Source organism: Typopeltis vanoorti, chromosome 4, assembly GCF_054136105.1.
Source record: "Typopeltis vanoorti isolate ZY-2024b chromosome 4, IOZ_Tvanoo_1.0, whole genome shotgun sequence".
In the NCBI taxonomy this organism is placed as follows: Eukaryota; Metazoa; Arthropoda; class Arachnida; order Uropygi; family Thelyphonidae; genus Typopeltis; species Typopeltis vanoorti.
Window position 1 is genome coordinate 104,659,964 of NC_143552.1, and position 16,251 is coordinate 104,676,214.

Sequence of the window (16,251 nt, forward strand, 5' to 3'; positions counted from 1 at the left end):
TATGGCTCAATTCTTATTGGCTATTCAGTCCACTTAAAGGAAACATATGAGGACATTAAAAAAGTTCTGAAGTTATTAAAATATACAGACCATAACTGGATCATCTGTGTGGATCTTAAAATGGTGAACTTTTTACTTGGCTTTCAAAGAGGATATACAAAGTTTCTGTGTTTTCTATGCTTCTGGGATAGTCGAGCTAGAAACCAACACCAGAGTCAGAAACATTGGCCTCTTAGAATATCCTTAAATGTTGGAGAACAGAATGTTATAAATCAACCTTTAATTGACAGAGAAAAAATCATTCCTCCACCTCTACATATCAAACTAGGTCTTATGAAGCAGTATGTTAAAGCTTCAGATTTACAAGGTGACTGTTTCCAATACATATGTGAAAAATTTCCACGACTTAGTTATGAAAAAATTAAAGCCGGTGTATTTGATGGACTGCAAATTAGAACTTTAATGAGAGACCCAAATTTCATCAACTCTATGAACAAAATTGAGAAAGAGGCCTGGACTTCATTTACGATGGTTGCGAATAATTTTCTTGGAAACAAAAAAGCGTGCAATTACAAAGATCCAGTGGAAACAATGCTTGAAAATTTCCAGCGCCATGAGCATAAAGCTTCATTTCCTATACAGTCATCTTGATAGATTTCCCAAGAATTTAGGTGCTGTAAGCGATGAACAAGGCGAAAGATTTCATCAAGACTTAAAAACTATGGAAGATCAGTACTAATGGGATTCTCACATGATGGCTGACTACTGTTGGAGTATTCAAAGGGATTGCCAAAACAGAACACACAGCAGAAATTGCTACAAACATTTATTCCCTGAAATTCATGTGTAAGTAAAATTGTTATTTTTTATAAATATTCTTGTAATTTTTAATGAATATTGTTAAGTAGTTATGTATCTAATTATTGGCCTCTCTCGCATTCAAAGCACTAGTACGTGCCGTTGCAGATTCTTACGCATTTATTCGTTTACTAACAAGCGAGAGCGGTGAGTGCTCTGATTCTGATCTGCGCACCGCTTTGAATAATAGGCTATATCTTCGGGAATTTTTCGAATTTCTTGATAAAAAGTTAGGAACAGATTTTTAAAAGTACATACTTTCAGAAAATAATATTAAAAAATCGATTTTTTTGATCCTCTCAATAGTACTGCCTCCTTAAAAATATCAAAAACTTACAAATTAGCAAAAAGAAAATGCCATAGAGGAAAAACCTGACGTGATAGAGAAAAATGGGTTTGATATTTGAAATCAGCGAACCCAAATTAGTAAAAAACAAGTCACATATAAAAGTCAGCAAAAATTGTGTTGGACTGTGTTATCTATAATATTTTTCTGTCAATACTATCAAAGGCATTTACAAAATGTATAATATTTGTGTATTATGAGCTTCTAAATTCTACACTTTGTTCAATAATGTTTTTTAAGTTAAAAATGTGATTTAAGTATTCCCACATATTGTAAAACCAACTTGCTCATGCCTTAAAATCTTTATGTTTCACTTTTAATCCTGTTTATTAATATTTTATGGAAGTTTCACACATACTGACAGTAGATTAATTTTCTTCTAATTTTCAAATTTAGTGAGATCTCCTTTCTTAGGAATTGCAGTTATCATTGCTTCTTTCCACTGCCTGGGTACTTTTCAGTCTCTAGTAGATTGTTAAAGATCACTTGCAACTTATCAATAGCAATTTCTTTAGTCTCAAGCATTTCATTTTGCTATATTATCATTGCCACATGCGTTTACAGTTTCATCTTCTCTATTGAGACATATAAGCTAGTCAAGGTTGTTATCAGGTTGATATGGAAGAGATTTTTCATGGAATTAAAGAGGGGGGGGGGTAGAACAAGAGGCCATTTAATGGAAACTGTATAAGGAGGGTATAAGCATAGTAGTGAGGAGGAGGAGGAGGAGGTTCTTTGCATGGAGAGTGGTTGGTAAATGAAATGCATTGCCTGAGTGCATTGTGAATGTAGACACATTCAATCATTTTAAGGCACAGTTTAATAAGCACTGTGTGCAATATGTGTATACCTCCCACAATGAGTCTCTGACTCCATGGAGCTTCGATGTTAATAATAATAATTATTATTATGTTAATTATTTCATTTTTAGTTCTGATGTTCAAATGTTTAATATTTAAATCTATGCTTATAAACTTTTGTTTTCAGGTTTTTTCCATTATTGAACTTCTTATCATGTCAGTTATATTGTTTTGTATATTTAAAATCTCAGCAAAGTATTCTTTCATCTCATAGCAATCTTTAGTTAGCAGTAAACCATTTTTATCCTTGATAGCATTTGTTTGCTTTGTTTCTTCAAGGTGTACTTATTTTTCCACCCTCATTCAATTTTTTAATGTGGCCTAATGATACATCCTTTTGTGCTTCTTCTCCTATACTCTCCACAAAATTCATTTTATCTTCTCTTGCAGATTTTTTAATTAACTTGTATTTTCTCTCCCTATAATTACTCAAAGTAATTTCTATAATTCTCTGAGATTTAACATTTTTAAACATTATTTTAATTGTATTCCTTTCTTCTGTTAGTTTTGAGGTCTTGTCTGTTAGCCAGTCTTTGTTATTTTCCCCCATCTTAGCACCCAAACAATTTCTGGAAACCTCATTATATACCATTCTAAATTTTTTCCATCAGCTTTAGTCATGTCTTTTGGGCTTTCTACTTTTTCACTTCTCATTTTCCAAATATTGAAATTGATTTTTGAACATAATAGAAAATCTTTCCTTTATTTCATTCATTTTTAATTTAGATATGTCATCATTATCTAATCCTTCCCTTTTGATTTTTAATTTTTCTCCTCCTACACAGTTTTAATTTAAGTTTGGTGTTACAAAAGTAATGATCAGATATTACATCAGCCACTTGCCTTACTCTAACATCTAAGAATGAAATCTTACAATGACTTTTCATTGCAATATGAATAATTTGGCTTTTGTTTTTGCTATATGGTGATCCAGTTCATTTTATATATTATTATTATTATTATTATTATTATTCAGGCCTCCATGGAGTCAAAAGACTCATCATGGGAGGTCCTTCCTAAGAAACACAAAGTCTATCAAGACTCATCGAGCAAAGGTTTCCCCCCCCCCCCCAAGAAACACAAAGTCTATCATACCACTCCTTGAACTCATTGACCGTTCTCACTAGTCTTTATGTTTAAATAAACTTCCTTCTATCACAAGCAGAGACTCATCATGGGAAGTACACACTATAACACACACAATGCTCATCCAACTGTACCTTAAACTGATTCAATGTGTCCACATTCACAACACACTCAGGCAATACATTCCATTCGCAAACCACTCTCCATGCAAAGAACCTACTCCTCACTCCTCTGCTCACACCCTCCTTATACAATTTCCAGTGATGGCCTCTTGTTCTACTCCCCTCCCATTCTATGAAAAATCTCCTCTATGTCAACCTGATAACAACCCTTGACTAGCTTATGTCTATCATACCCCCCCCCTCCTCCTATTCACAAAACTTTACAATTTATATTCTCTCAATCTGTCCTCGTACTCCACATTCCAAAGACCACTGACCATGTGTGTGAATTTTCTCTGGACCTTTCTAACATATCTTTATCACAATGAAAACCCAGCTACCAAATCTGTGCACAACAATCTATATGAGGCCTGATCAAAACCCTATACAATGACATCATAACTTCTTGATTTCTGCATGCCAGAGTCCTCTACATCATTGCCATTATCCAATGTAACGTCTTCACAACTTGTGTAATGTTGTGAAGACCACCACCACTCCCAGATATCTTATCTCTGCAACCTCCTTTAAAGTTTCCAAACCAAGTATATACTTTGCATTCCATCGTTGCTTACCAAATTTCAAAAACCTTACACTTTGCAACATTGAACTGATAGTTCCACTTACCTCCTGTAAGGCCATCATATCTTCACTCTGCATTGCTCTCCCCAATTCCTTTATCACAATGAAAACCCAGCTACCAAATCTGTGCACAACAATCTATATGAGGCCTGATCAAAACCCTATACAATGACATCATAACTTCTTGATTTCTGCATGCCAGAGTCCTCTACATCATTGCCATTATCCAATGTAACGTCTTCACAACTTGTGTAATGTTGTGAAGACCACCACCACTCCCAGATATCTTATCTCTTCAACCTCCTTTAAAGTTTCCAAACCAAGTATATACTTTGCATTCCATCGTTGCTTACCAAATTTCAAAAACCTTACACTTTGCAACATTGAACTGATAGTTCCACTTACCTCCTGTAAGGCCATCATATCTTCACTCTGCATTGCTCTCCCCAATTTTGCATCATTTGCAAACAGCTGCATATCACTATTTAAACCCATCCCAATATTATTGATATACAAATTGAACAACAATTCTCCCAAAACTGACTCCTGTGGAACACCACTAGTGACCTTCCTCTTTTGGGATACTGCATCCCCACATACAACTTTCTGATACCTATCTGACAGCCAGTCACTGATCCAGATCAGAAGTCTGTTATCTAATCCCATCTGTTTCAATATAATTAACAGCTTGTCATGTGCCAGTCTATCAAAAGCTTTTGCATAATCCAAATACACCACTGTATATGTATCTCCCCTGTCCAAGGTATTTTATCACTTTGTTATAGTATATAAGTAAGTTAGTAAAACATGATCTCCCTTTAAAACTCATGCTGATAACTACAGAAAACACTGCTGTTATCAACCCATTTCTGTATCCTACTTCTCACCAATCTGTCTAGTTCCTTCATCACAATTCCAGATTATACAGATTGGTCCATAATTTGTAGTCACAGCCTTACCACCACCTTTATGCCATGGAACAAATTCTTTCCACTTCCTTGGAACCTGTGTGGTTATAAGACACTTATTAAACAGGCATGTTATTGTCAATTGCCTGGAACATTCCCTTAAGAAGTGTGGTGATATGTTATCAAATCCTCTCTCCTTATTGACATCAAGGTTATTCATTTCCTCAAATATCTTCTGCTCACTCACAATTAAGCATCCTCTCCTATGTCCTATGCACTTAAGTTCCTCATGATTCCATCCTGATTAGGATGAAACAACCTTATAAATGGATCACTGAATACCTGAACAATGTCTTCTGCAGCAGTTGCCATTCTACCATTTTCATCCATTAACATCATCTTACCCTGGTTATTCTTCACCTGATTTGCCAATTTCTGCTCATACTGCACTTTTGTGTTCTTACTAACTGAGTCAAGCTCCTGGCTTGTTCTTTATACTCTTCATGTAACTAATTATTATCATTATTCATTGTCTCCAAAGATGAATGAGGGGTTGAAGCATGAAATCTAGAAGATTTCATGCTTCAACCCCTCATTCATCCATTTTACATACCTTATTCTGCCTTTTAGCCTTTGGAATATATTCAACATTGATGCTGTTATGTATTTCTTTGTCAGTTAAAGTCTTTTATAATTAATTTAGTATAATATTGTTATTTCCTAAAAAATAAGTTATGAGTAACCAATGTATAAGCCTATCTACAAAATTAAAATTTCAGCTTTATATTTTTTTATATTAATTTACTGTGCATACATTATTCTTTTTTTTTTTTTTCAGAACTTGTTTGCTAAATCGTTCCTTTGTCATTGCTGCTGCCCTTATTTTAGTTTCCTTGTCCAGTATACTTTACATAAATTTTGATGATGATATGTTCAAATATTTCTTTTCTGCCAGTTCTGGGACATTGGTATGTATGTATATATATATTTTATTTATTTATTTATATATATCTTTACAGTAGTCACAAACATTGGTATTTATACCTTGTTGTGATGCTTATTAGCAATCATACTCTTCCCTTTAAAATTATATTTTCACTTGAACCGAATTATATTTTCACTAGGAACCTTTCATTTTTTCTATATGAGTTCAAGTATATTTTTATTGCTTATTATTTAGTTAGTAATAAATAACAAGTTACTGAACTTTTTCTTATTGAAATTTAAGAAACAGCACTGATTTATTATTATTATTATTATTATTATTATTATTATTACCACCCCAAGACCTCATGGAGTCAAAGACTCATCTGGGAAATCCTTTTATCACACACACACACAGCTCATCATACCGTGTTTTAAACACATTCAAACTCTTTGCAGACACCACATTCTCAAGCAAGGCATTCCAATCATTCACAGCTCTGCACAAAAAAAGCCTGTCTTTCACTCTCCTACTCAAACCCTCTTTATACAGTTTCCAGGGATGACCTCTGGTTCTCCCCTGATCTCCCACTATTCTCTGTAAAAACTTCTCTAGCATTGATCCTATAACAACTCCTTACCAACTTGTAGGTCTCTATCGTATCACCCCTCTTCCTACTGTCCACCAGACTCTGCAAATTACATCTTCTCAATCTTTCCTCATGATATGAGAAACTACCTTAGTCAGTCTCCTTTGGACCCTTTCCAACATCTCTTCATCCTTCTGAAAACCCTGTGACCAAATCTGGGCACAATAGTCCATGTGTGGCCTAATCAAAGCCTTATACAATGGAACAAGAATCTCCCTACTTCTACACATCAGTGTCCTCTGCATCATTCCCAGAAGCCTTTGTGTTGTCTTCACAATTTTGGCGATGTGTCCCCTAAATTTTAGATCCTTATCCACTATCATCCCCAGATCTCTTATTTCCTCTACCTCCAACAATATATTCTCACCAAGCATAAATTCTGCATCCCATTTTTGTTTTCCAAATTTTAAAACCTTACATTTTGCAACATTGATCTCGCATCCCCATGTTCGTGCCCAATCACTCAATCTATTCAAGTCTTCCTGTAAGGTCACAACATCTTCACTAGGCTTCATGGTTCGTCCCAACTTTGCATCATCTGCAAACAACTGAATATCTCATTCCAAATCTTCACCTATATCATTAATATACAAGTTAAACAGCAGTGGACCTAAAACAGACCCCTGAGGCACTCCACTAGTGACTTTCCTTTTCCTGGATGTCGCTCCCCCATACACAACTTGTTGATACCTATCAGATAGCCAGTCTCCAATCTAATATCCAACCCCATCTGCTCCAGTTTGACTGTCAACCTATCATGAGGTACTCTATCAAAAGCCTTTGTGAAATCCAAGTATATTACTGTGTATCCTTTTCCTCTGTCCAAGGAAGCAATCACTTTATTGTAATAAGTAAGTAGATTACTAAAACATGACCTCCCTTTAGTAAATCCATGCTGTCCATCAAAGATAATACCATTGTTATCAATCCAACTCTGGATCCTAGTTCTCACAAGCTTCTCCAACAACTTAACCACAACACCTGACACACAGATAGGCCTATCCACTATAGTTTGATGCTTGAGTTCAATCACCTCCTTTATGAAGTGGCACAATCTTGCCCTCCTTCCACTCCTTAGGAACTTGACCGATTTCAAGACTCATATTAAAAAATATGTCAAGGCAGATGTCGACTCCCTGGCACATTCTTTCAGAATATATGGTGATATATTATCAAGTCCCACAGCCTTATTTACATCTAGTTTACTCAACTCCCCATACACCTCTTGCTCACCTACAGTCAGTCTCTCCTCCCCATCATCAACTGCTCTCAATCTCTCCATGAAATAACATTCACAAGATTGAAATATCTTTATGAACTGCTCATTAAGTATCTCCACCATGCATTCTGCATCAGCTGTCTTTATACCATTTTCTCCAATTAATGTCATCCTTCCATAATTATTCTTTCTTTTGCTGGCTACATATCGAAAGAACTCCTTAGGATTCTTTTTGGCTTCATTGGCCAACTGCTGTTCATACCTCTCTTTAGCTACCCTCACCAACCAAGTCACCCTCCTTGCTTGATTTTTTGTAGACCTCATGGAATTGGTTATTTCCACTTCTCTTATGCTGCCTCCACAATGCCCTTTTTCTCTGTATCGCATGCTTAATCTCTTTATTCATCCATCTCACACCCACCTTATTTAACCTTCTCACCCTTGGAATACATTTAGTGCTGCATTGATATCTTTTGCAGCTAACTCCTCATTCCACACTACACCCGCAAGCTGTCTTGTGAGCTCTTCATAATCACCACCATTCATAATCACCACATATACCCTTTTCTCACAGAGATCCTCGCACTGCTGGCAACCACCCAGGTAATCACCTCATGGTCACTCTCACCAATTGGTGGATGATTTGACACCTCATTTACAATTACATCCTCTGATGAGATAACCAAATCCAAGACCCTCGATTCTCTTATATATACTTTTATAATCCTCTTATATAGACTTGATATGTACTTTTAGTTCTTTCTTTTAAGTGTACACGGTGGTCAACTTTCATAGTAAAAAATTTATGGAGACACAACACACGTGTTAGAATAATTACTTTACTTATCATTAAGAAAGTAACATTCAACGTCTGTACCTCTGTATTGAGGTCATCATCAGGAAAACATACATATGTACAGTATACAAGCTAAATGACAATACACTACACAAAAGTCACATCAATCTAAATGTTTGTTAATCATTTACCCTAGCCTGACCCTCTGGTGTAAAAGAAATTAATAAATAAATAAAAATAATAAAATAAATAATTCTTGGAATAATTAATCAATCATTCCCGTTCAGATTTGGCTGATGTTTAAGCATTTCATAGACTTCTTTGAATTTTCTTTCAAACCAGGTTTTGGTGCTGTTTAGGACTTGGTGCCTTTCCGCTCAATTCTGTGACATGTTTGGAGTGCATGGTCTGACAGGCCTGTTTTACCATAGTGGAGGTATTTAATGTGGCATTTGTGTTCGACTTTTCTAATTAGGATGGTGCATCCTGTTTACGCTGTGTAAGGCAGGTTACAAGTATACATTAAATTTTGTAAGTGCCTCCATAGCACAATTGGAAGAACGATGGTATGTTGCACCCTTCAAGTGGAAAAGGCCTAGGTTCGATTCTCATCATGACAGGAGAAATCTTTATATGAATTTTTTCAATTGAAGGTGAGTTAGCCGATCTCATACGGAGATAGCAGGGTTTTTTTTCTCCCGGAAGGTTTTTGATCCCATATGCAGACAAATCGGCCTTCAAATCAACACAATTTACAGACAAAAATACTAGTGATAGTGGTGCTCTTGGTGGTCAGTAGATGGCGTTGATGCAGATGATAATGGTAGTAGAGGTTCGATGGAGACGGAGAGTTGTAGTGTAGGTGTCCTCCCTTGATAAGTCTTTGGACTCCTTGGAGGTGTCATGAAATAATAATGACAATGTAGGGTATGGCATTCTTGTAATCTTTTTTGCTTTGCATGTTACTTTCTTAATGATAAGTCAAGTAATTATTTTATGTCCACAATATATGTGGACACAATACACATGCTCACCTGTATCTCCATAAATTCTTCACTATGAATAAACTTTTAGTGTTTAAATTTTCCTCATCTTCTTCTAACCCAGGCAATGATATCTATGCCCAGTAATCAAGATGTAGTCTTATCAAAGCCTTGACAATGGAAAATAATGATAATTGAGCAGGAGTTTTTATTTGGAAAAATTTTATGTAAACAATGTAGATTGCACTGGCTTTCTTCATTTTCTATGCATGCATGCATATCGTTTGGATAGCATTTTGCAATTCTTGCCGAAGTTTAATACTTTGTTCACTGTTAGGATTGATGTCCATAATAAAATAAGAAGCATCATCTATTTAGAGCAACCACAACTTTGCTGCATCAAAACTGGAATAATAATGAACATCAGATGTGCAATTGTCAGGGATGCTACTGATATTCAGCACTTACAAAATGATCTGAATAGGTTAGAAATTTGGGCAAACAAAAATGGCTATCAGTTTAGTGTTAATAAGTGTAAAGTTATGCACTTTGGCATGATTAGAGTTCCAGTGGGATATTATATCAGCGGGGTTATGCTACAAGAAACCGAGAAGGCAAGGGATCTTGGCATATTGGTGGATAGGAATTTGAAGTTCATATGTCACAAATCTAAATCTAAAATCTAAAATCTAAATATTATTAAATTTTAATAATATTTAGATTTTTCTTTGTGTTTCTTTGTGTTTCCTAGGAAGGACCTTCTGCAATGAGTCTTTTGACTCCTTGGAGGCCTAAATAATAATAATAATAATAATATCCCTGAATGGAATCACCCTACACCAAATAGTTGTGGAATCACTTTATACTATCTCCTTTCTCTCCCTTGCTCACACTTTCATACTATGTTTTTCCATACCCGCTTTCATATTCTCCTTTCTCTCCCTTGTTCCTCTCTTGCTCTCTCTCTCTCTCTCTCTCTCTCTCTCTCTCTCTCTCTCTCTCTTCTCTTCCCAACTACACTACATGCAAGACTCAGGTTGCTTGAGCTCATGTTTTCTCCTGTGAATGACTCCATGTAAGTGCTGTTTCCTTCATTTCTGCTACCTTTCATTCTCCTAATCTACCTTCACCTTTTTCATATTCTCTTTCTTCCAATTTGCTCTTCCATCATTCACATTTCATTCACTTTTTATTTATTCACTTATGCCTGCATTCCTATCTACATGCACTCCAACATCACATTTGTGTGCGCGTGTGATTTTTTTCACTTGGTTATGCTACCAATTATATATTTGGTTTAATCCTTTATCCAAGTGTAATGAAACAAAGTTTGCACCTGAAGTATTTTCAGGACTGGGGCAACTCATGGTAAAGGTGGTATAAGTTCTGATCACTTGCCTCAGTATCCCATAATGCAAAGCACATATCCTTATGGGTATATATAATGCTATGCATTATGGAAAGGGTCACTACCCAGACCGGTTTTCGACCTTTATTGAGGTCTCGTCAGTGGGAGCCAGACCCAGAGGTCACGCTCCTCTGGGTCTGGCTCCCACTGACGAGACCTCAATAAAGGTCGAAACCGGTCTTTTTTACATACCCATAAGGATATGTGCTTTGCATCATGGGATACCAAGGCAAATGATCAGAACTTATACCACCTTTACCATGAGTTGCCCCAGTCCTGAAAATACTTCAGGTGCCAACTTTGTTGTGTGTGTGTGTGTGTGTGTGTGTGTGTGTGTGTGTGTGTGTGTGTGTGTGTGTGTGTGTGTGTGTGTGTGTGTGTGTGTGTGTGTTTAATCTATGTGTTGAATTGCATACATAAATATTGTTTATGTTGTTTTTATAAAAGCAGTATATGCAGTCAAACTAGGATTAGGAATAGATCATATCAGTTGTCTAGTAATATTATGTGGTAATTATCCCTTAAATTAGATTTGATCAGAAATTATATTCTTATTGTCATCGATATTTTACCAGTTGGAGCTAACAAATATTTGCATATGAAATATCTTCACAGTTCAGATACTATAATTCAACATATTATGGGAAGGATCACTTTTTGGATCATACTCCCTTCTTGAGATCTTTATTGAGGCTAAAAAAAGAAGGAAGCATGTGCAATGTGAGTCTGCCTAGTCATGAAGATATTTTACATGCAAACTTTTATTTGTTCATAATTAGTAAAATAAGGATGCAGATTCTTCCAACCTTGATAGAGGAGTTGAGATTAACAGGAGAGATAATGATAATGAAGCAGCAAGGCAAGAATTTTGAGGAAACTGATTTTAAGGGTATGGCAAGGAAACTGGAAAGCATAAATTTGTTGCTGAAATTTAATAAAAGGCACATTTATTGTAAATGGACATGCTTAAATAGCTCAGTCGCTGATATTAAGCTAAGATTGTGTTCTGTCTAAGACAGAAAGTAACTGAAGGTGATTTTTTTCACAGTGATGTTTTTTACGGTGAGTCATTTGACTCCTTGGAGGTATGATATTAAATATTCTGCATAATAATATAAAAAAAATTTACATTTATTCTGCAAAGTAGATTTAAATTTATATTGAAGTTAGTGAGTACTCAATTTCTCAAAAAACTGTCATAAGAACAAAGTTTGGAAAGAATATAGATCTCAAAAAAATCAAGTAATAAATTTTAACCAAATCACTAATTAAAGATGCTAAATTTGTGCTGCAGTAGCTATGAAAGCTATGATCAGATCTATATTATTTTTAATATCAATTTTTTATAGACATGTAAAGAAGAGCCAATAAGGTCAATAAAAACTAAAGTTAACATAGCTTGCTCCACAGATAAAATTTGAAAGACCATGCTGAAAAAAAAGAGGAATCTAGTAGCAACCTATGATTGTCTGTATAAATTAGGATAATGATATTATTTAAGGAAATTACAGTGTACACTACATACGCATATTAATTGTAAAAACTTTTAATTAATATTTCCGATATTTTGGCAAAGTTAAATTGACATAATTGAAATGGAATAACAAAGGCAAATCTAAAATCCTAAATAATATCTCCTAGTTGGCTGGGATGGATGTTCTTAGCTGTCAGGTTGAAGTTTTAAGAATGAGTATTTCATAAATTTCAGGAAATTTCATACAACCAAATTTTTTGAAGTTCAGGGTTCTTCAAGGCTGAGACAAATTCTAGGAAAAGTCTTTCATATTTAAATTTCCTGACCTTTCTCCATTGCATCTTGTGGAGGGTGTTCAAGGTTTGGTCAGCAAGTGTTGAGTGGGGCTGTAATGTTGGAAACAGATGTCTATTTAGCTATAGGTAGGACATTTTACAACTGCTTAGTACCTGATAGACACCTTGCAGGTCTAGGGACTGTGGCAGTTTTGTCCTGTTTCAGAGAATTTTAATAATTCCATAACTGTTGGGAAGGGAGGATGACTGTTGGTGAACTGTCTGCCTTTGTGTGTGGGTTTTCTGTAAACTGAGAATGCCAATGATCCATCACATTGGCATTTAACCAAGGTGAACTTGATCCTGGGATGTTATTAAGATGTGTTAGGAAGGTGTTAATAGCCTCAGAGCCATTTAGCCAAATGGAGAGCATATCATCAACATAGTGTATCCAAACTATAGTTCTGTGTGAAGAAGTGAAGGCTTTTTCTTCAAAAATCTCCATGAAGTAGTTTGCTAGGAGTAAGAAAGTGGAGACTCTATGGCTGCCCCCTCTTTTTGTAGTATTTTCCTTGCAAAACAAAAGAATCTGAATTCGTGGTGAACTTAACAAGGCTGAGATATCAGGAGGAAATTGTTGGAGTGTGAGGTTTTCTATAATAGCCTTAAAGTGGGCAGAAATTGTAATATACGAAGAGATGTTGCTGGTATATTGGATGAATACCTTAGCTAAGTGTTTAGCTAGTTTGTATGTGGGTGAATCAGTGTCCTCCACAATAGGGTATAATGGAATATTCTGTTTAGCCTAGGAGGGAGCTTGAATTGTTGGATTTAAGTTTATTTGCAATTTCCACAATTTCCGTGGGATCATAGTTCAATGAATGATAGGTAGAACAACATGATTACACACAAAATGCTAAGAACTACCATGGTGTTTTCCTTATTCTTTGTTGTTTATTCTTCACCTCAGCTAGTGCTTCAAATTCTTTTCAGAGAGGTTTCTTTTTTGCAGTTTTGCTTGTGTTAGGACATTCACTACATCCAGTCTAATATTGTCTGCCATATGGGTACAAAGGCTGTGAATCCCTTTTTTGATCTGTATCATAATTTCTTCAATAGGTATTTTTTTAGGTGAGGGACTGTAGTTATAGCCACAACTGAGTATGCTGATAGCTTCTAGCTTTAGCATGAAGGACAAAAGGATAATTATGTTTTTTCCAGTAGTTGTTGAGGTTGGATGTAGAATTTAATAGTTATGCAAATTTACAGATGTAACGAATTTTTACTTTTTGAAATTCTTTAGCCATTGAAGCAATGGAGATGCCTCATCAGCATTCAGTGTAGCAGTGAGCCCCCCCCCCCCCCTCTTCCAGTGCATGAATAGTTTGGTTCATCAGAATCTAAAAAACAACTACCTCCAGTTCAACCACTACAGCAACTTCAGGACCTTCTGACCATGCCTTGGACACCTACCACATATACGGAAATTGGCCACCTTACTCCACTGGAGCAAATTTAAATATAAAAGGCTTTTCCTAGAATCTGCCTCAGCCTTAATTAAGGAACTAACCTCAATAAATTTGGTTCTATGAAAATGCTTCAAATTTGTGAAGCACTCATCCTTAGAACTTAAACCTAACAACCAAGAACATTCATCCCAGCCCATAGGGAACACTATTTAGAACTTGAGACTTGTCTTTGTTGTTCTACTTTGGTCATACTCACCCTGTCTAGTTCCCGTGTGCACATGTCAATTTGTTCATTATTCCCTGACGATGACTATCTTTGTGAAAATATTGGAAATATTAATATATATTGTGCATGTAATCTCCTTAAATAATATCATTATGAATAACCATTATATAAGCCTTACAGATCCACTTTAACTCAGTTGGTATAGACGAAGCCCTTTGGTTGGAAAGACACCTGGGTTCAATTTCCATCCATGATATGAGGAACCTTTAGGATACAGAAGTCTCTTTAGGATGCAGATGGTCTCTTTTGACTAAAGGTAAATTATCTGGTCTCATATGGAGGGGGAGGATTTTTTTTTTCTCCCACTAACTAGAGTTTTTGATCCCTCGAAACAAACAAACCAGCCCCTGTGAAAACACAAATCTACAGACATAAATACATTTCTCACCAACATCAGGCTCTGCGACAAGTCAATTGGGATCACTAAAAAATAAAAAATTCACATCTTGTAAAAGGCAGACCACAAGTAGATGGGATAAGGCTCAAGAAGAAGAAGAAGAAGAAGAATGTATAAGACTTACCACAGGGGATGGATGACTGATGTGCCTAATGATATAATACAGGTTGAGAAGTTTGGTCCACCTAAAATTGTTTGGAACTGTGAAACAGCTGGAGATGATAATGCTTATGACAATGTCCCTTAGAAATGATTTTACTGATAGTGAATAACATGATTAATTATTATTATTATTATTATTATTATTATCTGAGACCTCCAGGGAGTCAAGGACTCATCGAGAGAGGCTATAAATCACCCAAAGCAGCTATCATACCTTCCCTTAAATTCATTCACACTAGATGCACTCACTACCCATAAGGGCAAATTATTCCACTCACTCACTGTTCTCTGGGAGAAAAACCTAGCTCTTACTCCTTTCTTGATGGCAAATAAATTTAACCTCCATTGATGCCTCCCCGTGTTCTCTCCCCACTTTCCATATAACAAAAAATTTCATCAGTTGATATCCTATAACACCCATTCAAAAGTTTATAGACCTCTGTCATATCACCCCTCTTTCTCCGTTTAACCAGAGTTTACAATCCAATCCACATATTAGCAATCTATCCTCATAATCTAAATTCCATGATCCAGATATAATCTTTGTAACTCTTCTTTGCACCCTTTCCACAGCCTCTTTATTCCCTAGGAGACCAAATCTGTGCACAATAATCCAGGTGTGGTCTTATCAAAGCCTTATAAAGAGACAAAATGACTTACTTATCCTTACATGTCAAGGTTCGCTTCAACATCGGAATTATCTTCTGAGTTGTATTTGCAACTTTTGCTATGTGACCTTTGAACTTTAAATTTCTATCCACGAATATGCCAAGATCCCTTGCCTCTTCAGTTCCTTGTAGCATAACCCTGCTAATATAATATGCCACTGGAACTCTAATCACGCCAAAGTACATAACTTTACACTTACTAACATTATTATTATTATTATTATTATATCGGGCAACTCCAAGGAGGCGACAGACTCATCGAGGGAGACCATAACATCATGTCAAGAACAACTATTTGACATTCACACAGTATCTATCATACCTCGCCTTGAACTCATTCATGGTCATAGCACCCACAACAGACTCTGGCAGCTTATTCCACTCATTCACCACTCTCCAAGTAAAAAACCTAGCTCTAACACCCCTGCTAACCACATTCTTGCTCAGCTTCCATGTATGGCCCCTAGTCCTCCCACCACCAGTCCTTGAATTTATTGAACTGCTGTAAGACAACTGCCTCAAGTATGAAACATAGAGCTTAATGTTATCTGTACACTGGAGGAAGGAACTCAGGAATATGAGGAGAAAGTACCAGAGCTGTTGCATAAAATGGAAGTATCAATGGAATGAAAAATTTATAATCTTTTGACATTTTGAACCTAAATGTCCAAATATGTGAATATTCTGAGCCAGTTTTCATTATGCAGTCTTGCCATAAATACTATTGCAACTGCCATCT

The 16,251-nt window shown here is 35.9% G+C and overlaps 1 protein-coding gene across 1 annotated transcript in view; it reads left to right on the forward strand.

Moving 5' to 3' along the window:
* LOC150107569 (uncharacterized) overlaps nucleotides 1-16,251 on the forward strand; it is a 613,086-nt gene that overhangs the window by 530,268 nt on the left and 66,567 nt on the right. Inside the window, exon 25 of the mRNA XM_090392132.1 lies at nucleotides 5,640-5,769. Within this exon, the coding sequence (XP_090248258.1) occupies nucleotides 5,640-5,769 (130 nt within the window). The remainder of the gene's footprint in view (nucleotides 1-5,639; nucleotides 5,770-16,251) is intronic.